The sequence below is a fragment of the Calidris pugnax genome, unplaced genomic scaffold, assembly GCF_001431845.1.
Source record: "Calidris pugnax isolate Ruff unplaced genomic scaffold, ASM143184v1 scaffold51, whole genome shotgun sequence".
NCBI lineage: Eukaryota > Metazoa > Chordata > Aves > Charadriiformes > Scolopacidae > Calidris > Calidris pugnax.
The window spans coordinates 1,142,897-1,165,233 of NW_015090797.1; the positions used below are offsets into that span (position 1 = coordinate 1,142,897).

Below are 22,337 nucleotides of genomic sequence, written 5' to 3' on the forward strand. Positions count from 1 at the left end.
AGCTAATAACTTTTGAATTATATTTTAATCATGTTTAAGATGGTCAGGTTTGCTGTGAGTACAGATAATGGAGGATAGGAGCAGAACCAGAGTGTTTATCATTCAATACCAAAAGCCAGAAAGTAGCTAAACTGGTGAATGCACAACATCCCAAAGGCCATGATAATCTATATATTCAGAACACTGAACCCTTTCACAGGCAGCAATGCAATAAAGTAGCACTTGTGTCTTGGGATCATGTTTAAGTAAAAAGCAAAAATATATTCGCTCCAACCCACTCTCCTTTAAGTCTGCCAATTTTTCTTAAAAAGGAAAAGACATCTTCAAAGTCCCATTGATAAATCTGTAAATGCAGATTCCACAAAGAGAACACTGTTAAAAAGCTACCAGAGCCCTTTCAAAAAATCTGGACATTGGAAAAAAAAACCACCAAAAACAACAAACAACAGACAAACAGCAAACCCCCTTCAAAACACCCAACAACAAAATCTTCTCAGAATGGCAGAAATTCTTTGATGTATTCCTTCATACATCAAGTTTGCCCCTCAGCTTTCATGAATTTCATTCAAACCACTGTTAGCTCTCAGTATTTCCTCTGTACCCTCGAGAAGGCTCAGCATCAAAATTCCACGTACATATCACTGGAAATTAGGAAATGCTCTGAGATTCTCCATGAAATCCCTTAGAAAGCTATGAGCAAAATGAGTCCTGGATCCAAACCCCACAGATTGATACCCCAGTTAAGCACGTACATGCTATGTAAGAGCTGTGTTATTGCCAACTGCTCTGGGAAGCAGGCACCACACTTCATACGCCTGGAGCCTGTGCCCCTGTAAACAACAATCACTGCAATGCAACCATAACAAATTGAGCTTTCCAAGATCTTCACAACTTTGGCGACTGAGCCAGAAATCCCATCTATGTTGTTTTGTTACCTGCTGCCTCCTCTAAGAGAAAGGACAACACGTTTCCATAGAAAGGACAAGAACACACTTGCCCTCGCCTTTGCAAGAGTTGCACAAACTCCTCCTGCATTGCAGCCCATAAAGGCAAGGGGCTGTACAAGTAACCTCTGCGTGCTGCACGGGGGATCCTATGGGGACTGCTTCTCCAGAGAAAAAGAGGCCACTTCTATATTAAAGCTCCTCATTAATGAATAAAATTCAGAGAGAGAAAGCGCTTCTAAAACCTTTAGCTATTAACTGCGGCGAGCCCGTGTCCCCAGAAAACACTGTCCTCCAGAGCCTAGAACAGAATAAAGTATTCCCAAATCTCCTCGCTCCTCTGCTCTCAATAAATACCCGTGGAAGTCACTTGCAAAGTTTGTAACATCCTTCTCAAGCACGGTTCACGCAGAGGACAACAATTTGCTACTGCTAGCCTGGGCAGCAGAAGCCTGTAAAACCGATTAACAGGTCTCAGCCCTGCTGCTGAACTTGGGCTCAGAGTGTCACAAGGTAGATCTGCCAGGGAAGGTGGAAAGGATGTTCAGCCTGATTTTTTAAAGCCCTACAGGTATAGACAAAGGAAAAAAAAAATACACATACAAAGCACGTTATTAAGGTAGTCAAAACCAGCTTCACAACTTAAGATATGCCGAATATTAGAGATGCTCCTGCAACTTTCATTTGCAAAGTTCTCTCTGCACTTTAGACTTGGTCTTTAATGACCTCCTCTTTTCCCACAGCAGCCTCAATCCAGACAGCACACAATCTGGGGAGAAGACAGGGTTGTAGAACATAGCAGACTGTTACCCGTGGCATCCCTGCTTCATCTGCTGGAGAAGCAGGAGAAGGTCTAACGGATGAGGAAGGGGTTGCAGGAAGGGACTACAGGTAAGGCAAACAGAGGCTGCCCAGGAGAAATGAATGCTGTCCAAGCGTGTGCCAGATGTCCTGTGTGATGGTACCACTAAGTATGCCTGCCTCATTTTTTTTGAGCTCCTTTCAGTAAAGCAAGAAGGTACTAGACTAAACAATGCTGCAAAGAAAGCATTCAAGAATGACTCTTCAGAACAGGGCTCGAATAAGGCGCAGAAAATACAGCCCAAGGACACATTCTGAACTGAGGAGAAACAGAAGATGCTGATGACCTGTTTATTAATTAAGCACCACATTTCTCTGTGCACAGCAGCAGGCAATCAAGTATTGGAGATGCTATTACATATAAATACACCATGAAGATGAGAAACTAAGGTTGCCCTGGCTGCCCTAATGACATTCTTTGCCCATAAAGCTGACTTTAGTTGTAACAAGAAGCTGCAAGGCCAGCTACATGATAACAGATTTATAATACTTCTCTTGAACATTTGTGCTTTGCTTTACTACTTAGCTCTACTTCACCTAGACCAAAAACAGTACTCCCAGGTTCCAGGTTAACATCCTAAATTATAAATTCTTTGAGAAAGGCAATTGGGATGGCACGAGAGCATACGCAACAGAGGCAAAGAAGATGTGGGTGTTATCAGCACAGAACTCAGGATGAGAAACACAGGACCATGCATTGCTCTTGTTTGGATGTATATAACTCTAAGTTATATACATTACAATTACATTGCTGTGATTCCTAGTGCGGACACAGACATGTGCCTACATAGAGAGACGTGTTTATACCCGTATAACTCATTCCCATACATTTACATGTTTAACTGCTTCCATGCTAGAGGTTGTAATGATTTAAGCATTTCAGTAACTAGGAAAATCGCACCATTAACCAAATCAGTTAATACAAAACCTGTGCGCTAATCAGTTAAGAGGACAGGAAAGTCCACCTAAAACAGCTTAGACAGTGGCTCTGAGCAATAAATAATGCTTAATGCATAGGTTAGAAATGCCAAAGCCACGCCTGCAAATTCTGCTGGTGGTGGGGGTGATAAAAAAAACCACACAGATAACATTATTTCCATTGACAAACTTTACATATACAAAACAGTGGCTTTATTGTTTATTAAATTAGATGCTGTCATGGTGTAATCATCCCTGCAGCCATACCAAACCCAACGGTACGTCAGATGTACCTCTGTGGAGGAGGTAACGAGAGAAGAAAGGAAGAGAGCTGAGATACAGCACAGAAGCAATACAGCCCCATAAATAGTGGCGTAAGGAATAATTTATCCCCATATGCGAAAACAGACACTGTAATTGCAGCCAGTGAAATCCTCAAAAATACCTCATGACAAAACTAAGTGTTACATCACGGGGCCTTTAACACACGGCAGCCAGGATGTGATTCAGCTGCCTAAACACAGGTGTCTGGTGCCACTCGAGATGCTCTAGGGCATCTCCAGGGCTCCCGAAGGGCTGGGGGATGGCACAGGGACACTACTGCAGACTCCTACCCTCCTGCAGCAGCCACAGGAGCCCAGGTAGGAACTGAAGCCAACCATGGGCAGCTAGTGCACATCCCTCTCACAAAATCACCAGAAACTAACCGTACTGAAATCCATATTTAAAAAACAGTTAAAAACTGGGAAGAACAGTGTTCATTTCCATAGAAAACCAGGCTTTATTAAATAAAAAATAATGATATGATATGAAGTTATGAGCGATAGTTTGCAGCGCTCCTAAAACGCGCAGGAATTTGTAACGTTTTCACTCTAAGTGCTATTTTACCCTGCAATTCATGTTAGCCTCCCACAGAGGAGCTGCCTCTTCTCTAGCTTCTCCCCGAGCTGCGGCTTGACCAGAGGAAATACAGAAAGGAGTGCCATCCGACGTCCTGTGACACTCCAAGAGTGTTGGGATCACACAGCTGAAAGCTTGTGACAACTCTTAACGCAGCAACTAATAAATTCTGAATGCAGGCAAGCAAGTGGGAAATGATCTGTTGGGAAACACGTCAAATAAGCGTAATTCCATCAGTCTGCAGGATTTACTGGCGTGAGGACACAGATCTCCCATCTGCTGTGATCTTTCCTGGTAGAAACCAGCACAACTCAAACACCCAACAATTTCCCTGTGGCAATTCCAGGCTGCTCATAAACAAGAAGCTGCCGACCAGCCCGAGCGCTGCTTTTAAACGAGCAGAAAAAAAAATAGTTGATCACAGAGCAGCCTACTGCTTGAGTTTGCACATCTTCATTATTGCGTTCACTTCACTTTGAAGCCCTTCTCTAAAAACACCAGAACCAAATTTAACTATACTTGGATTAATAAAGGAAGAAGAAAAAAAAGCCATTGCCTAAGGGTCTTTCCATACTGCATCTGCCCGTGTCCCCAGATACCGGTACAACTGCAGAACTCTCCTATCAATAGATTAAGCTGCAGCTTGCACTGATGACTGGTACGGCAGAAGACCTGAGCAACCAACACAGGTATGTGTGCCAAAAGGCTGTGACTCCCCTAACAAGAAGAAAAAAAAAAAGCTAACAATTTAGTGAGAAAAATACTGAATTCCAAACCGACAGCTTTTTAGAATAATGCAAGTTTCAATAATTCTCAGGGACAGAAAAACCTTTCAAGAAGTTCTCTTCCTCTCTGTGCTTGCTGAAAATAAAACATGTTACAACAACCTTGCATTACCCTCGCCACTCATATAGCTACTTAATACCAATAGTTTTTGCTCTATATCTGAACGTAATAACATCTTAATTTATTGGAAATCCAGGTGTTTTGGAAGATTTCTGATTTTTTTTTTGTCTCTTGCATCACCACAAGGCACAGATATAATTGTTTTCTACTATCTTTACAGGAGATCTACAGAACCACATTCTCGAAAGGTGCAGAAGCCTGAAAATAGTTTGGAGTAATCAAGAGCTGCTCTGTTTCATCAAAGCTCTCCACCCTTACTTCTCCAGAAGCCACTGGTGCTACAATAAACAGTTTGGGGCTATGGGATGACTCTGATTATTTTCCACTACTTTCCTAAAAACTACTTTTTTTTTTTTTAGTGTTTGGAGGCAGGCAGAAACCAATTAGTGCAATGAAAGGAAGGGGTCTGGAGAAAGAATGTCTTAAAGCAAATAACTCCAACTATGAAACCAGACCATCAAATTGTATTCTCTTGCTAACCACAGCACGCACAGAAGTCTATATTTATTTGCATTAACCAAGAAGCTCTCTGTGAGGGAAACCTACAGTGCTGTCCTCAACCATTGGCTTTTGCACAGCTTTTCTTCCCTCAGAAGGGAAGATTGCAAGATGCCTAACGAAAAAAACAAAGCCCAGGAGACAGGATGGTCCCAGGTGCCCAGTTGTGAAGCAGAAGGCAGAACCTGCTGCTGAGCACCAGCTTCATGACGGGTTGTAACAGGAGGGAGAAGGTACCTGAGGTCAGATGGGGCTCGGTGGTGTTACTGCTGACATTGCAGCGATATAGTCAATAGAAAAGCAGAAAGAGGACTGAGATTTGCTCACAGCTTCCCCTGTGAGACCCTTACCCGAGCCCTGCTGTGCCCATAAGCCCCACTCCAGCCCTGCATCCAGCCACCCAGGCAGAGCCCCAGCTGCGCAAGCACACGGGAGTGATCTTTGCTGCCTCTTAATTGCCACCAGCTGATACCGACCCACTTTGATGTTAAAAGACCTCTGGCAGGGGTATGCCCCAGGGATTTACATGGGAGGAAGGAAGGAAGGAGTCTGCCACATCTACGGTGTTAATGCAGAGGCAGTTAGCGATGGCTTTGCAGGGATCAGTGAGGAGTGTTGACTAAGACTTGAGCCTCATAACAGACTGTCAAAAGCAAAAAGGGGTGTTTCTTCACTAGGCTTCAAGGGCTGGTTGATCATCATGGAAAATCCTTTGCTAAACAATACCGAGGGGTATAGAAACAGGTATAGAAACAGCCACTGTACGGCTGCAGATAGATCCTGCAAAGAAGCCTGAGCTGCTAAGTCAGACAAGACATGTTTGCTCCTGAGAGTCTGCGAACACAGGCAAAATTAAATTCCATATCTAATTTTGGGAGCACATCACCGGCTTACTATTTATCATTTGAGCAACCTGCTCTAGTGGGAGGTGTCCCTGCCCGTGGCAGGGGGGTTGGAACTCAATGACCTTTAAGGTCCAACCCAAACCACTCTCTGCTTCTATGATTATCACTGGACACTTAGACAAGACAAAGAAGGGGTTTCACCTTAGCCCCTGAAGCAGGGAAAGCTGACAGGAACGCATTCCTGCCATCCGAACTGTGCAGAGCCACTTCTTACCAGGGTGACTGGCTCTCTCCTGCGCTACCCATCCTCCTGCCCCGCTCCCTCACTGCCCTGGCCATGCCACTGCCAGTGTTTTGTTACTACGGCAGAATAATATTAGGACAGCAATAAGGAAAATAAACACCCTCTGCTATGACGGATGTGCCCCCATTTCATATGTATATTTAGTCAGCAACGTGCTACAAACTTGACCTTTATGGGGACTAGATTATTTCACTAACCCTGTGTTTGTTTTTTTTCAGGACCTCACCCCCTTTATATTGTCTTCAGCCTCTGCAATTTCCAGTTGATAAAGCTCTCATCAGCGCTCACCTTTCCCAACAGACACGTACTGCAAACTAAAATAATCAGGTATGCAAGACCAAGGGACGGATTCCTTCCCACAGACCCTTCATAGCAACAGAAAGGGCCCTTGGAAGAAACGCTCCCAGAGGAACCACAGCCAAGCTGTCCCACTTGGGAACAGCCCTGCAGAAGCCCTTTCTGCAGGCTCAGGGACAGGTTTGGAGAACAATATGACTAATTTTTCTTCTACAGACGAGAACTGCACTACTATGCTTTTTGCTCGGTACAGATGCCTGTTATATGTTCTTCATCACTCCTAGGGCTCTTCATGTTTTCAGGACTTTGTTAATGAAGCGAAGGAAGGAGGACTCACACTTCTGATTTAACTACTTAGCATTTTAATAGGAAATAAAGTGACCCACATGGAAGCTAAATGCAATTGAAAGTCACAGGCATACCAGCTGCTTCTATTTTCAAACCAATGCTCTGTGCCTTATAATGAACCCAGACAAGCAGCGACTTCCCAATAGCATCCTTTTCACCCTTCCTTTTGTTGAGCCTACTGAAAATGGAAGGATGAAACCTACGTGATTAGGGCTTTTATTTCTCCTTCCCAAGCGAGGAATTAAATGCTCACTTGGAACCAGACCTCTGTGGTCCAGCGAGCGGCATCCATTCGTTTTCAGAGAGCAACATTGTTAATCCAAAGCAGAAGCAGGAAAGCGCAATTGTAGCTCTGCTGATGAGTTTATCGGGGTTAGCTACTGAGCAAGAAAAGGCTGGTATGAGAGGCATGGCCCAAGGCCCAGCTTTGTGAGACAACAATATTAGAAGCTGGGAAAATGAGAATGCCTGATAAAAAGTGGAGCCTCCAAACATGCTTTAGCTACAGAAAAGCAGCCGTTTTTCTCCTCTCCCTTTCCCGTGAATTAGGTCTTTCATGGGGGAAAATACAGGCACAGAGGCATCTTTGCTGCCACCGTTCCCCCAACTCACATCTTCCTAGAATAACATTTACCACCAACTTCCCTGCTCGTGTCTCTCCTTTGCACCAAGAAGATGGACACCGCGATGGGGTTTTTCTCTGCAGCAGCGTGTTGGAGCCAAGGTGACTCCCTACGGCGTTATGGCAGTGGGGCTGGAAACTGCCATGAACCAGGGCTATGGCACAACATCTTCATCAGATTTTGGAAGGCCGGAGGGAAGATTAACTTCCAGGGGAGCTTATTCACAGAAAAAGGTAATACACTGAAATGAAACCTTCGTATTCTGCAAAGGATGAGGACATTGTTTTTGAGAACATCAGCAAGACACGAGAAAAATCCATCTGAAAGTCAGACGCTGGCATACCAGGAGCCAATCATGATGGGCAGCAAAATGGTTTGAAAAAGTAGAAGAGGAAAATAAACACAGTCCACGTGTTTGAAAAGTACACATGCTAACTGTCTGCTTTTCATATACTTGATGGTGGCTTCAGTCATATGCAGCTGCATCCACAGCATTTGGAGAACAGGCAAATCATCCTATTGTTTCAAACGAAACGTGAGCAGTTTTCATGTGATGAACTCCAAGCAAAAAATTAAAAATAATAATTAAAAAAAACCAGACCCCAAACATCATTCTAAAACTCTGAAATTATATTGCTAGTGAACTAGAATTTAACAGCAAAAGTGAATAAACAATAGCTTTTGAGGCTGGAGAAATTACCATCATGGTGTTATCTAATCTCTCCCCAGAAGTCAAGAATTATGACTAAACCCTTCCAACACAGATATAGCCTGAAATTCTATGTCAGAAGTATGTCCAATTGCATTTGGCAACCCTTAGTCAAGAGAGAGGCTGGCTATAATTGGATGAATATTTGAAGTGCTTCATTATTCATGTAGGAAGGCTAGGTAAAAAGTGTTTTGCAGTCCCAAGACACTGGAGGGTGTGCGGCATTGGGTAATAACCAATTAGGAATGTTGACAGTGCTCTGCCTTTAGGATCACCCTGGCCAACAAAGCACCTGGGTGTATGTTGTTGTGCAAAAGCACACACCCACTGCCTACTACTCAGTTTATTTAAGCAAACCTTTCACCAAAGGAAATGGAGGACACCCCAAAGGATGCAAGTTTGACAGCTCAGTTGCATTCTAAAATACTTCTTCATTCTTCCCTTTGCCCTCCAAAAATGCCTTTTTTTTTGTTGATAGCACTTTGAACTATTGATACTACTGATTATTGAAAATAAAACTGATTTCTTCTCTGTTTTATTGCATATAGTCTACCAAAGAGTAACATCCTAATTATTTGCAGTAAGGAAACAGCAAAAGATCAGCTCCTAACCACATAATCAGGTAAAATAACACCACTATGCCATCAGGTAAATACTGCAAACTCACAACAGCAGAAATCAAAGATCTTTCTTTCATGCTAGTCTAAGGAAAACATACAAATCACTAATACAGGCATGCAAGAGATTTGAAAATCTTCAGTGTTGAAAAACTAACAGTTCTGACACACTTGCTCACAAGAACCAGAAATTCAACGTTTAACTCAGCTCATGATAGCGCAGTCCAATCCTTTCAAAACCTCCCAAAAACAAGGCTAGAACGCACTGATGGTACAAACACTGATTTTTCTTTCTTCCCTTATTTTCTTTATCATAGTAACGCAAAAAATCTGAAAGCAAGCTTGTATTTGGATCAAAAGCAAAGCAATTATAGTACAAGATGCCCAACAGGACTATCATACCCAACAAAAGAAACACTCAAAACTTTTCCTGAACGAATTGCTTGTTTCAAACATGTAAAATATGAAATCAATTTGTTATCAGGACGAACATATTAGTTTTTCTGCAGCGCTCATTTTCTGGCTTGTATCATATTTAGCCTGTCCCATGGCACTGGGAGCACTGCAGCGTTTCCTCTGAAACCCCCCCGAATGCCACTTCACCCTCCCTCCCCCCTGCCATGTATCACCGAGCCGAGGATGTTTTGATGAAGCATCACACGCGGGCCCTCGAGATAATGGATTCAACGGGATACACTTAAAAGATCATTTTTCTCTTTTGTATTGACTGCTTGCGCCGCTCCCGGACAGGAAGGGCTTTCATTTTTTATGTAAGCTGGAAGACCCCGAGGGCCCTCTAAACTGTTTAAGAGGGATCAATTTTCAGATGGTTAGAAGGGGGGGCCCAGCAGAGCTCCGTTCCCCGGTTTGGAATGCCTTCTCCCTCGGATGGCCAACAACTTGGGGCGAACCTAAATCCAGGTCCCAGCGGAGCCGCTCTCTGGCCGGGCAGCGCTTCCTACTCTTTAGGATTTGTGGTTTAGCATTCACACAGAACTGTAATTTATAGTATGCATACAGGGAGCAAAATAAGGGGGGGAGACAGACACGAGGGAAGGGGGGGAAGTTTTGCAGAAGCAAAAGAATCACTGCTGCTGATTGGAGATAACGAGCAACCGAGCGGCGCAGGGAGGCAGCCCTTGGCAGGGGTGTAGCGGCAGGAAACCATTACCCCGTGACAAGGGTTTAATACACTGACATTGTTGCAATTACACATCCAGGCAACCTAACAAAAACAAATTCATTGTATGGGAGAAAATATTTCCAATTCGGCGTTGCAACATTTATTTTTTAATTACAGCACAAAGCAAGACTTTTGGGGTGTGGAAGAACGTAATCCATCATTTGCTCTGAAGTGACACACTTATGGCAAATGCTGCGTATTGTAACTTTCTATGCCCGCAATAAGTAACTACAAGCAACTTCTTAGGCAAGGAATGCAAAGGGTTTGGGCGTGTTCCTGGGAGATGCTGCTTATCCCTCCATCTCCCTCCTCCCCTGTCAGCGGGTGCCAAAGGCAAGCCACATGTTGCTGCACTGGGACTTGGGCCGCTCCTCCCGTCTCAGGCGTGTGTCACACAGCTGGTGACAGCTCTCTACCTGCAACGTGCCACCTATGGAAAGGGCTTTTACCCTTCCAATACGGCCTGCCCGAGAGGACAAATGCAATGTTTAATTAAGAGGGATGGGATTTTACAAGGTCACCTGAAGAACAATTACGTCTACCATCTGACTGACAGGCATGTCACGCTCTAACATGAAAACCCCACTGGGGCTTAAGAGGTAGAATTAATCTTGTATAAATTGATGAACTACTGAGGTATACCCCGTTGCATTTAATACTGCTACATGCTCAACCACCTCATCTTATGAGCAAAACCCCTATAATCTTCCTATTACTTTCCCTTTTTATTACTTTCCCCTTTTTAATCCTTCACAAACAGAAGGATAATTCATGGGAACTGACTTGCCAGGGTTGCTCTCCTCCACCGAGTGCCTGTTCTGCAAAATGCAGCGGCATGTAGAAATATAAAAGATAGGTCTCCAGTAATTAGCTTGGGTACCAGACGCGGCACAGCTGAGTTAGCTGGAAGCAGGATAAACGAGTCCAGGTGGAGCACTGTGCTATATTGCTCTGAGCATCTGAGCTAGCCCAAGTGTCTACACACACAGCGCTGCACGGCAGAAGGACCGGGTGCGAAGGTGACAGTGAGACCACTGCTTTCCTCAAGGCATGCCCCTACAAAGTATGCCACAAGAAATAGCTACAAGCTCAGGAGTCCTTGGTTCACTAAAGCAGGCAGCAAGAGCCTTGGAAGTGCTTAGAAAATTGTCCAAATGAGGTGTAGGGAGAACTGTGCTGGAAGAGTCCTCCAGATCCAAGCTAATGTATACATCACAGCTGGAAATACTTTATTTGACTACCGGTTCAAAGACTCAATGAAAGAGATCAATATCAACAGGTCTCAGAGCATCCTTTCAACTGATGTCACCAACAGTGAAAACATCATCTGAGCCATCTATGAAATACGCTGGCTGCTTAGCTACTCAAAGGAAGCTCACCCTTAACAGCAGCCAGAAAACCAAGGATGTGTGGGGAGTAAGGGGCAAGAAGCAAGCAACATGCCTTAATCTGGTCAGGTAAAGATCACTCGTGACCTTTATGAGCTCCAGCTCCTTCCAACAGAGATACAAAAGTGTAGATGAAAAAAAGAAGTGAACCCAAAGCAATGAGGGAATTCAAATGACTGAAGTAGGATCGATGCTCAGAGCAGAATGGGGACAGAAAAAAAGGTACTGAAAGGCAGGATTCAAAGAGATAGTAACATCCTGAGAGCAGCAGGCTAAGAAGAAAGAAAGATTGAAAACAAATGCCATAGCTTGCCAGATGACAGTTGTCTGGTTATGACATGACCACATTTGAATAAACAGCAAACCAGTTAAGTCAGAGGACACGTCCATGTAACAGGAACTGGTGACGTTCCCTTGGCCAACACAGCATTTATGTGTTATTTGCAATAAAATGAGTGCAGATAACCATTGGGTCCTAAGCACTTTTCACCATTGTCTGTGCAACCTTTGCAAATACATCCCCAAATGGCAAACAGACTGGTATACGTGATACCCAGCCAGAAGGTTGATCATTACCAGAAAGAAGTAAGCCAGACATTGGAATCTGTATCCTAAAGCTCCAAACACACCCAAGAGGTGGCCGGGTGTTGACGGTAAAACTGGAAGCCAAATGTTTATACTTCTGCAATTACTTAGGTACTAGACGCCAATTTGCTTAGCAACTACGTTGCAATTTATGAAAGACCAGTGAAGTACAAACTGTTTAAGGGAGCAGGGTGAGAACCCTGTGCTAACACACAGAGGTTCCTGAGTGCGAGGACAGAACAGCAAAAGGCAAAACAAACCACTGAGCCTGAGGACCACGGTTCAAACCTGGACCCTGTCAGAAAAGACTGAGAATCAGAATACTCCAGTGCCACCTCAGTTTCTAAAGGACTTTTCCTTTTCAGACCAGCAAGACCCATAGACTCCACACTCCTTTTTTTTCTCCCCCACCCCCCTGAGTATTTTCGTGGTCAGTTAGAATGAGAAATTCTGTTTGGGTGCCTTCAGCCACGCTCCTGGGTAGAAAAGGAAAAACACTATAACAACAAACTGTTTCTCACTGACAAATTTCCATCCATGGAACTGATATCAAGCAGCCTTTGCAATGAAAGGATTTCTCAGAGCACAGACCCTTCAAGTAGTTATTGGCAACCTCCCCTCTCCCTGACTTACAGGCTGATCCAACCCCTACACCCTCACAGGAGCCTACTGGGAGAAGGATCTATGAGCCATACTGACAGCATGGATATGGATTTTCTTCTTTCCCCTCAAGAAAAATGTTTGTTACTTCAGAGGACTACTAGCCTCAGAAAGGAGGAGCTGAAGGCTTTAGCTTTGTAACGCTCTTGACCATAGAAGTTTATTTCCATCCACGCTGTCATAGCCACGCAGCCATAGCTAAGCATGGGACAGCAAGTCTGCACAGCTACTTTCTCTGGGTCTGTGTATGTGCAAAGAGTACTCTAACAATCCACTGTCTCAATTTCGCTGTCGTTTTACACACTTGAGTGCAAAAGCATTGAATAAGTAGAACACACGGCTTTTTATCCTCCAAATAAATAATACACAAAACCATTTCTACTGACACTTAGAACAGGAAGACATCATCTCTGTGGCCCCTTCCAGTGGTGACTCACCGCCAACTACTGACCACATGATGTGAGAACCTGCTAATCTGATCGTGCTATTTCTTTCACCTAGTCACCAGCCACAAGCAACAGCAACGACTTGCTGACCTCGCAAGTGAGACATACTACAGGACTAAGATTCAGAAAACAGTCACTTCTACTGAGGCGACAGTGATGACTGACCTGTGGTGATCATTAATTCAGGCAAAATGAGGTCAATATATACCCTAAGTTCAATAGACGTACCTAGAGATACAATTAATCTTGGTTCAGCCAGGACCAGAAAACGCCCCTCTGAGCTTTTTATTGACAGAAGCGTGTTACAAAAGATTTCTCTTTACAACATCAGTTGTGTAAATTCTCTGAATTTCTTGGAATAGGCATAAAGTATACTATGATTCACAGTTATGTTTCTGTTTTTCCCCTGAGTTTGTATATGTGGTTACACCAACCAAAACAGCTGTACTATCTAACTGTGTTGAGCCTGGTCCCCATGAATCAACACTTCATTTTTTATTATACATGTAACTGATGATACCGACATCATCAAGTGTTTTTTATCTCAGTTACTGGCATCTATAAATATTTACGCTTAGAGATAGTAATCTTTTACACTTTCAGTTATCATCCCAAAGCATTTTACAAATTGCTTTTTTGTGAAGCTTGGTAGGAAGCAACGAAAACTCAAAAGTTAAATCGGTTACCTTGGGTTACAGAATGGGTCAGTGAGAGTGTCAATGTACGTCCCCATCCCAAGCCCTCTCTTCCTTTTGCCACATGAGCATGCAGCAATCAAATGATGAAATATAGAAGGTGAATAACTAGATGAGCGAGCCACGATAGGTAACAAAGATTACACTGAGCCTCTGCCAACTTGTTCTGCCTATTCTCCCCCTGCCAGGAATGTTACAAAATATTAAAAATCTGTGACCTGGACCATTCACACTAACACAGCAGACTGAGTTAGTGTATAGCAATATTGAGAACTCTCAAGGAGAGTTCTCAACTCTCTTGCTCTTTACAACTTGCAACATGACGTTTGTTCTCAAAAAGTGGAAGCCTACTATAGTCTAGCTACTGTGGTGTCACAGTGATTTAAGAGCTACCACCTCAACAGGCTTTGATGCTGCTGCTCTAGAAAGATCACCTAATACCTCCACGGATAGAGATGTGCCTTTCAGGAAACATGGAGAGTGGAAATAAAGATGTAGTAACACTCACTCCTGACAGTACTTCCTTAAAAAAAAATATCCCCAAATGCTCATTAGTTTGAAAATTTGGGTTTATTTCTTTAAACCATTAGCATCACGTACAGCAGTTTCAGAAGTACTATCCAAGGTGGGTAGGAATTGTGTGGATCGTGCGTAACACCTCATGGAGGTGTTACAGAGGGAGACCTACACAAAGTGCAGGACACCCCCACCACAACAGACTTTCTACCAAACCAGAAGTCTCCAGCATGGTGCTGCAACCTGCAGAAGTTTGAATTAAGGGCCACACTGGTGTCTTATTTTGGAACTGGGTACAGTCTACAGACAACAGAAACTGCCAAAGCTCTGAAACAGCTGAACAGTGCTAACCTGCCTAATTTGCAGCATGTCCTTGGAGGTCCACCTACATAACCTATGAAGGGTAAGTCTTGCTCGCAAAATGTCAAAAAAGGACAAGGACAGTCTGGGCATTCTCCTAACTATTTCTGTGCTCTGATGCAAAAGAAACCCTTACCAACGAAAAAAATGCCAGTGTCCTAACTGGATCCAAGTGTGTGAAATTTGATTTCCCTGAGGGCTGAGAGTGAAGATTGGGTAAGAAAACTGGGACACGAATGGATTGGTACATATGAAAACCTGAAACAGCCCTGGGCAGAAATTTGGAAGTATTGTGAAATACTATATAAGAAGAATCCATCTTCATATGCAGGGACTAACTCAAGACCGGAGGTGTAGCAATGCAAACAGATACCCCAAAAGGTTCTACAAAGAAATATATACAAGGGTTTTAAACAAATCTTCCCATTCTGTGGTGGGAATACAGGATGTGGCAATCCAGTGTCATGGTGTTATGCAAATATTTGTACCAGATGACTTGGACAGAACTAATTAAAAGTCCAGATGCTTTGAACCTATGAGATAGACAACACTGCTGATATTGCTGATATCCAAGATACCAGACAGCTGATGCTCATATGATCAAAGTTAAACATCTTCCCATTTAGTTCTGATAGTCAGTTGAAGTTGTCTTAGCTGGTGCACAATAAGTTTTCGTAGATACCATACAGACAGCTATAAGGCTGAGAGATGTAGGAATGCCAACTCCAAGCAAAGAGTTCAACCCTACTGCAAGATGACAACGCACTGAAAGGAGGAAAGCAGGGCTGCTCAGGTTCAAATATCAGAACTAAGAGGCCTGTGCTTCCTGTACTCACAATCATAAATCCTAAAGCCTCAACCCATTTTCCTCAGACTCTCTAGTGACCATAAGGAACAATGGGACAGCATGCATATGCCTCAGCTCTCAGCTGAGAAAGGCTGCTTTAGCAGACCGTCATCTTCTATACATCTTTCCTGGAATAAAAACATTGAGGGTGTTTGTTTTGTTTTTTTTCTGGGCAGTGGAAAGCACACCTATTTTTTTAAATCTTCATTTGCAAAAAAAAAAAAAAAAAAAAAAAATAGTGCACCCAAATCTTTAACAGACAACTTTGTGTTGCCAAATAGTATCCTGCAGATCTAGTAAGTTCAAGCAAATGAAAGGTTTTTGAGAAGAGGAGGGCATGATCTAGTTTGAAACAGAAGAAATTCCAAAACAGTAAGTTTCGTCCACTCACATGGACATATGAATAAAATCCATCAGTCAACAGCTCAAAAGCAGGAGGAACAATATGAGTGAACGCATCAAGGTCTACCATCTTGGTGGAGAGAGCTGCACAAAAGGACATCTGCCCCCTCTTCAGGCATTTAAAGAAAATTCCTATTTCTTTCAGCAGACTGACATTAGGTCTTCTTCGTAGATATACTAATTCAAATTGCGTCTTCTTGAAGCCTAAGTCTGGCAAATTGTATTATTCAGCTGCATGAGATCATGTCTGAGGCATGGGGAAAGCACACCTATTTTTTTAAATCTTCATTTGCAAAAAAAAAAAAAAATAAAAAAAATAGTGCACCCAAATCTTTAACAGACAACTTTGTGTTGCCAAATAGTATCCTGCAGATCTAGTAAGTTCAAGCAAATGAAAGGTTTTTGAGAAGAGGAGGGCATGATCTAGTTTGAAACAGAAGAAATTCCAAAACAGTAAGTTTCGTCCACTCACATGGACATATGAATAAAATCCATCAGTCAACAGCTCAAAAGCAGGAGGAACAATATGAGTGAACGCATCAAGGTCTACCATCTTGGTGGAGAGAGCTGCACAAAAGGACATCTGCCCCCTCTTCAGGCATTTAAAGAAAATTCCTATTTCTTTCAGCAGACTGACATTAGGTCTTCTTCGTAGATATACTAATTCAAATTGCGTCTTCTTGAAGCCTAAGTCTGGCAAATTGTATTATTCAGCTGCATGAGATCATGTCTGAGGCATGGTCTCACTGGTGGCTTGGAAGAACCTGAAGCTGGTTGATGAGATAAAATAATCATATGGGATCTTCCTTGTGAAAACAGTAGGTTCACCCTGGTCTGGAAGATAACTGGGCTCCTTTGAATTCTACACTACTGGATTTTTAAATGAATTTTGGGTGGGGTTTTTTTTAGGATTATTTTAGCTTCAGAAATTAAAATTCTAGGATTACTCAATTCAAATCATCTGTTAGATAAGGTGCTTGTCTGCTGGATTGCTTCACTGTGTCAATCTTAGGCCAAAACACAGATAGTCTTCAATTCCTTGTGTTCTTCAATCACAAGAACATTTGAAAGAAGCCCTCATTGGCCTTTCCATAGAAAAGGGCAGGGACCCAGCATCAGTAGCAAGATGCTTTTATAGTCTCACCTAGGTTTCTTTGGAGGAATGAATGGATATCTGTCAGTAGGCTTTTTACACATCAAGTCACAAACCAGTTTGGGGGATCTAACAAAATAATTATGGAAAATGAGCCCTGCAAGCTAGAAGTCTTTGCCCGATATCATATAAGGAACCCTTTTTAAAGTACTTTGTCCAATTCCTATTCTACTGCCCACAAAGGAGAAAAAAAAGAGAGGCACAAGATGAGATGCTACTGAACCCAAAAGGAGAAGGAAACATACACTTGCTCCAAAGCAGAGACTGCTCTATCAGGACAGGTCTCCTTCACACCAGCAAGTCACTGGGACTCCAAAGCTGCTGGTTTAGATATCACCCTTTCAATCTCTCAAAGAAAGATGACTCTGGTACCTGGCCCACAGATGAAAGGTTCATATTAGGCTTCTGGCCCTTAGACTACATGTAATACGAGTCAGAAGCCTAATGACTTTCATGTCTCAACCTGTTAGATGCTGGAGCCTGCAACCTATGCCTTGACTCATCCCTGGAGCAGTGCTCTTTCAGGCAAGATAATCAAGACCTTATTTTTCATAGACAATACTTCATATGACAGTGAGCCTCAGGAGGCTTCAACTGGCCCAAAGATATCTATGAGACCCTGCTTTAGTTTTGATCTCATTCACACCTGTGATATTGGTAGAAAAAGAGAACATAGAAGCAATGTTGGTCAAAACTTTGGATTAACTAACACTAACAGTGTTAAACTGTAGATATAGACTGATTGGGTCAGGCTCCAATTTGTATTAAGGCTCAAATATTACTGGATAATTTGTATCCAGCACTCACCTTATGTATAAATACAGATAGATACACACACTGGAAAAAAAGGTTAAAGTAAAATCTCACAGACAAAACCAAACAACTATATTGTGATAGCCAGTTTATTGCTTCATGCCATTGTCTTGACATTCAAATGAGTTTAGTAATTGGTCTTTTGAAGCTGCTAATGTTAAAAAAAGATAAATCTCAAGTTCTGGAAGTGGCTGGGAATTCCAGGTTCTAACAGCTACGCTGGAAATATTCACTCATCAAGGGGTTCAAAAGACACTTAATGTCAGAACTGAAACACAAACACATGTCAGAACGACTTGAAACAGAATGACTATAACTCAGAGTTTGGGTTTTCTTTAAATTATGTTTGAAGAGCTTTAAAATGTTTAATTTATTAAACCGGCTTTGATACTACAGTCATAACTTCCACTTTCAAGTGCTACAATGGCTCAATTGAACACAGAATACATTAAGCTTAAATTCCACTGCCACTATACACACTTATGAAAGACATTTTAGTGTTTCTTCACTTAAAGTAATATGCTGCCCCAGTGAATTTGACATGGAAACAGAAGCTGCACGTACTAATAGCAGCAGCCTCTCACGCACACACAACAGTTCCAGGCACCATCAGTACTCCAGCTACTGACAAAATGCTAAGTAATCACAACTCCTACAAGCTGAATACAAGCACGTCCAAAACAAAGCTCCCCAAAATGATAAGATTTGTTTTTAGAAGAACAGTTCGATTTTTTTCCAAACATTGCTTCAATCCCTCCTGGCAGGCCTGTGCTTGGCATGGCTTCTATTACTTCCCTCTACCTGGCTTTCCTTGAGGAGGTTGTCATAAGAAAGGCCATGTGCCCAGCTGTTTCTCTTTCATATGCCTCTACTTACTGTTCTATTCCTCTAGCACTGTCAGCTGCTCGTGTTATAAGCACTACTCCTGTCCCACCTCAAACTATCTAGGCAATGCTGCAGAGGCAGTAGTACCAGTGAAACCCATGCTTAGAACAAAATCACATACCACAAAGTGTGCCTTGGACCCTTTGGAAAAGCAAGTCAGAGCTGCAGGATCAAGAAACTCAAAACCTCCCCCCTCAAATGCTGGACAGACCACAGAAGGTAACATCCCCTTCCCTCTAGAGCAGGGTCAGGCAGTGAAGGGCAAGGTATGGACTAATACTGTGAACACAATCAACACCTACTAAGTGATAAACCAACTCTTAGAATAACAGTATCACTACAGTGCTTATCTGCCATCACCACCATCATTCACACACACACTGTTCAATGCATGGCTGTTTTCTTAAAGCTGCACTCTTCATTTCATCTGCTCTACACACACCACTTGCTCACGCACGTGGAAGTTTTCTAACTGTTTAAGACCAGTAAGCTACCACAGTCACAAATGTTTCATTTAGAAGGTACATGAGAGTTAAGAGTCTCATTACTTGCAAAGTCCTAAGATTCTATAAAAAGTATTCAGTTAATGCTGTCCTATATTTTGTTACACACAACCTTGCTTTTACCTCAAGTGACACATCGGAGATTACATGGTGAGTACTACGGGGGAGCGGTTACTGCTCCGAAAGAAACAAAACAAATATCCTAACACCCCCTCCTCGGGACTTAAATGCAGTATCGCTACGGTTTTCCAGTGTAATAAACCACAGAACGGGTGCCCTGGCACAAAACCAGAATTCTAGGAGGTAGAAAGTAAGTGCTCTTTGCCGTTGACTTTGTTCTAGTACATACACATAGGGATTTGCAGGAGTGCCATTTGGCTGAAACACAGTGGAGCAGGGAAAGGAAAGTCAGTCTCTAACCTCCTACCAACAAAGAAACCTAATTTAATTTTGAAACAAAAGAAACTTAAATGTATCATTCCAAGACAGCCCCAGGAGGTCCAAGCATGAAATGGAAGAAAAGGAGTTGCCAAAGACATGCAGAACAAGCTTTTTAAAGTTACCTGGAATCGGGGTATTTTGTAAGCGTGGCCAAGCTGCTGGTATACATGTGCCCACCCACATCAATGTGAACTGGCGCGTTGGATTTTGTGAGCTGTGCTGGAGTGGGGATGCCTTGATTGTTCAATGGAGATGCAGGGGATCTAGTGATCAGAGGTCTTGACATATTGGGCCGACTGTCCTGTGAAGAGATAGACCCGGGTTAATGATCTCCTTAAAAACCTCACAGAAACCCACAGCCTCGAGTCAATAGCACTGTCGCGTAGTCTCAGCTTTTGATTTTCGTCTTATTTAAGCACAGACAAATATTTGGCAGTTTTAAAAAAAAAATAAAAATATCAGTCCATCTCTAAAAGTCTTAACTGGTTACGTTTTAAACAAGCGGGGCAAAATGCAGTGATAAAACACAAAGCAGAAATCACGTTCGATGAAGCCAGTTCTTCCTGAATACTGCTCGTGACAGACAACCCGTACCAAAAAAAAAAAAAAAAGAAAAAGTAAAAAGCTCATTCTCGTATTTAAGAGCTGCTAAAGGCTCTGAAAGAAAGAGCCACGGAGAGAAAGACTGAGCACAATTCCTGTTTTCCTTAATGCAGATGACCCCAGGTAGCCTTTCTGTTCCTTCCCAAGCCCTCCAACACTGCCGAACGCAGTCAGAAATACAAACCCTCAACTCCTCCATCCTGCACACTCTTCTCTCGAACTCCCAATTCACATAGCACGGAACCAGAAGCAGAAACACCTGGGCTAGTCAACTGCTCATGGACTGCAGACCACTGGACATCGGCAGCCTTTGAGAGAGGCATTTTCCATTTAAAAAAAAAGTTATACGTGTGGCGACAGATGCCCCTGCGCGCCCCGCATAGGCTGCAGGTCTGGAGAGGCTTTTCCCCAAAGGCAGGAGAGCTCCCCGAGCCCAGCGGGAGCCGGAGCCGATGCTTTGCTGATGAAACCAAGTTTTAGTCACAAAGGAAGAGCCGGAACGCTGGGGGAAGAGCAGCCCCAGCCTGCGCGGGGTGGGGCAGGGCAGGGCGATGCGCTGGAGCCAGTAAGGCAAGGCTGCCTTCAAAGTCAGGGATTAAAATAGAAACCCATTCCAGAGCGGTTTTGGAGACTGGCCCCCGCTTGCGACTGGAGGAAAGCTCCATCCGGGGCGGCATCTCGCAGGGATGGATGGATGGAGGGATGGAAGGATGGATGGATGCCTTGAGAACGCAAAAAAGCCCTTTGCAAATGACTAAGTTTTACATTTAAAAGGTAAGCAAAGCAGCAAGAAGTCAGATACACTTCATCACAAAACTCTCTTTGTTCTTTCGACACGTCTTTCAGTCCTTAAAGGTAATGGATTCCTTGTAAACATCTCTGCAGAGCCGGGCAGCACAGCCTGCAGAAGCGAGGCATGGCCGTGAGAGAGTATTACAGGGTACTCGGGCCAGCAAAGTCCTTCGCCACTGAAAACCCCATTTCTCCATTTTTCATGGCTGTTAAAAGATTCAAACCATAAAGGCAACACGAGCCAGGTAAATGTCTAACTGAAATGATTTATGGGCCAGTGTTGCACAATAAATCCAAGTAATATGTAACAAAAGGCATCTGTAAACCACAAGGTACTTAACTAATTTTCTTTCATACGCCAAAGCGAGCTTAGGTCAAATACTGATAAAAATGAAGGGGACGAAGAAAAACATCTAATTTAGATGTTGGGGGGGGAAGGGTTGGGTTTTCTTCTGTTTCTTTATAAGCAGAAGTTAATATAAATCTGCAGAAATACCAGGCTTAATCACTACAATTGCTCGAGGAGGTGCCTGCAGCGCAATGAAGACAAGTCCAGACAAAATAAGGTACACACGCTATGCAAAACTAATGTCTGCTATAAATGCTATGTGGTACAACCACCACCCAAGATGCTACTGATCTGCAGTATGATATTCAGTAAAATAATGAAGAAAAAATTAAAAACAACTGGAAAGGTGAAAGCAAGATGGCAAGGAGTGATACAAACTGGGAGGGGGGAAGAAAAATAACCACCACCACACATTGGATGATTAGTGGGAGGAAAGCAGCGGGTGCAAGGAAGGGAACACATTTCAGTACTTTAAAGCAGACAAACAGTTTGAAAAAAAATAATTTAAATAAATTCATCAACAAAGGCTGAGACTCAAATGAAAAACAAATTCTGTAACTTGTATGAGACAGACACCACCACCTCCCTTAGCAGGATCCTCTCTGGCAGAAAAACACAGCCCTGTTGCAATTTAGCACACTGCAGCACCACCGAGCCTGTAATAGTTTTTCAATTGGACACATTCTCCTGTATACCCAGCCTGGGGCTGCTCGGGAGAAAATGAACAGATTTGCAGGGTTAATATTGTAGTTAGGCTGGAACCTCATTCAGCATAGTTGCGATAGCGCCGGCTGCATGAAACGGTAGAAGAATGTGTAGTATAAACATCATTGCCAGGATGGGAGATGGGTTGAAGGACTGTGGGCATTTTACAAGGAAAAAAAAAAAAAAAAAACAAAAAACACAACCCCCCCCCAAACCCCAAAACCAAAAGAAAAGGGAACCG

At 43.0% G+C, this 22,337-nt stretch overlaps 1 protein-coding gene across 5 annotated transcripts in view; it reads right to left on the reverse strand.

Moving 5' to 3' along the window:
- The window catches only part of KCTD1 (potassium channel tetramerization domain containing 1), a 108,331-nt gene that overhangs the window by 16,900 nt on the left and 69,094 nt on the right, over positions 1-22,337 (reverse strand). For 4 of the 5 annotated variants that reach the window (XM_014937009.1, XM_014937013.1, XM_014937011.1 and 1 more), the window contains exon 2: positions 19,770-19,948. In XM_014937009.1, the coding sequence (XP_014792495.1) occupies positions 19,770-19,948 (179 nt within the window). Of the gene's footprint in view, positions 1-19,769; positions 19,949-20,434; positions 20,636-22,337 lie in introns of those variants that run through there. The other variant, XM_014937010.1, reaches the window with a different exon arrangement.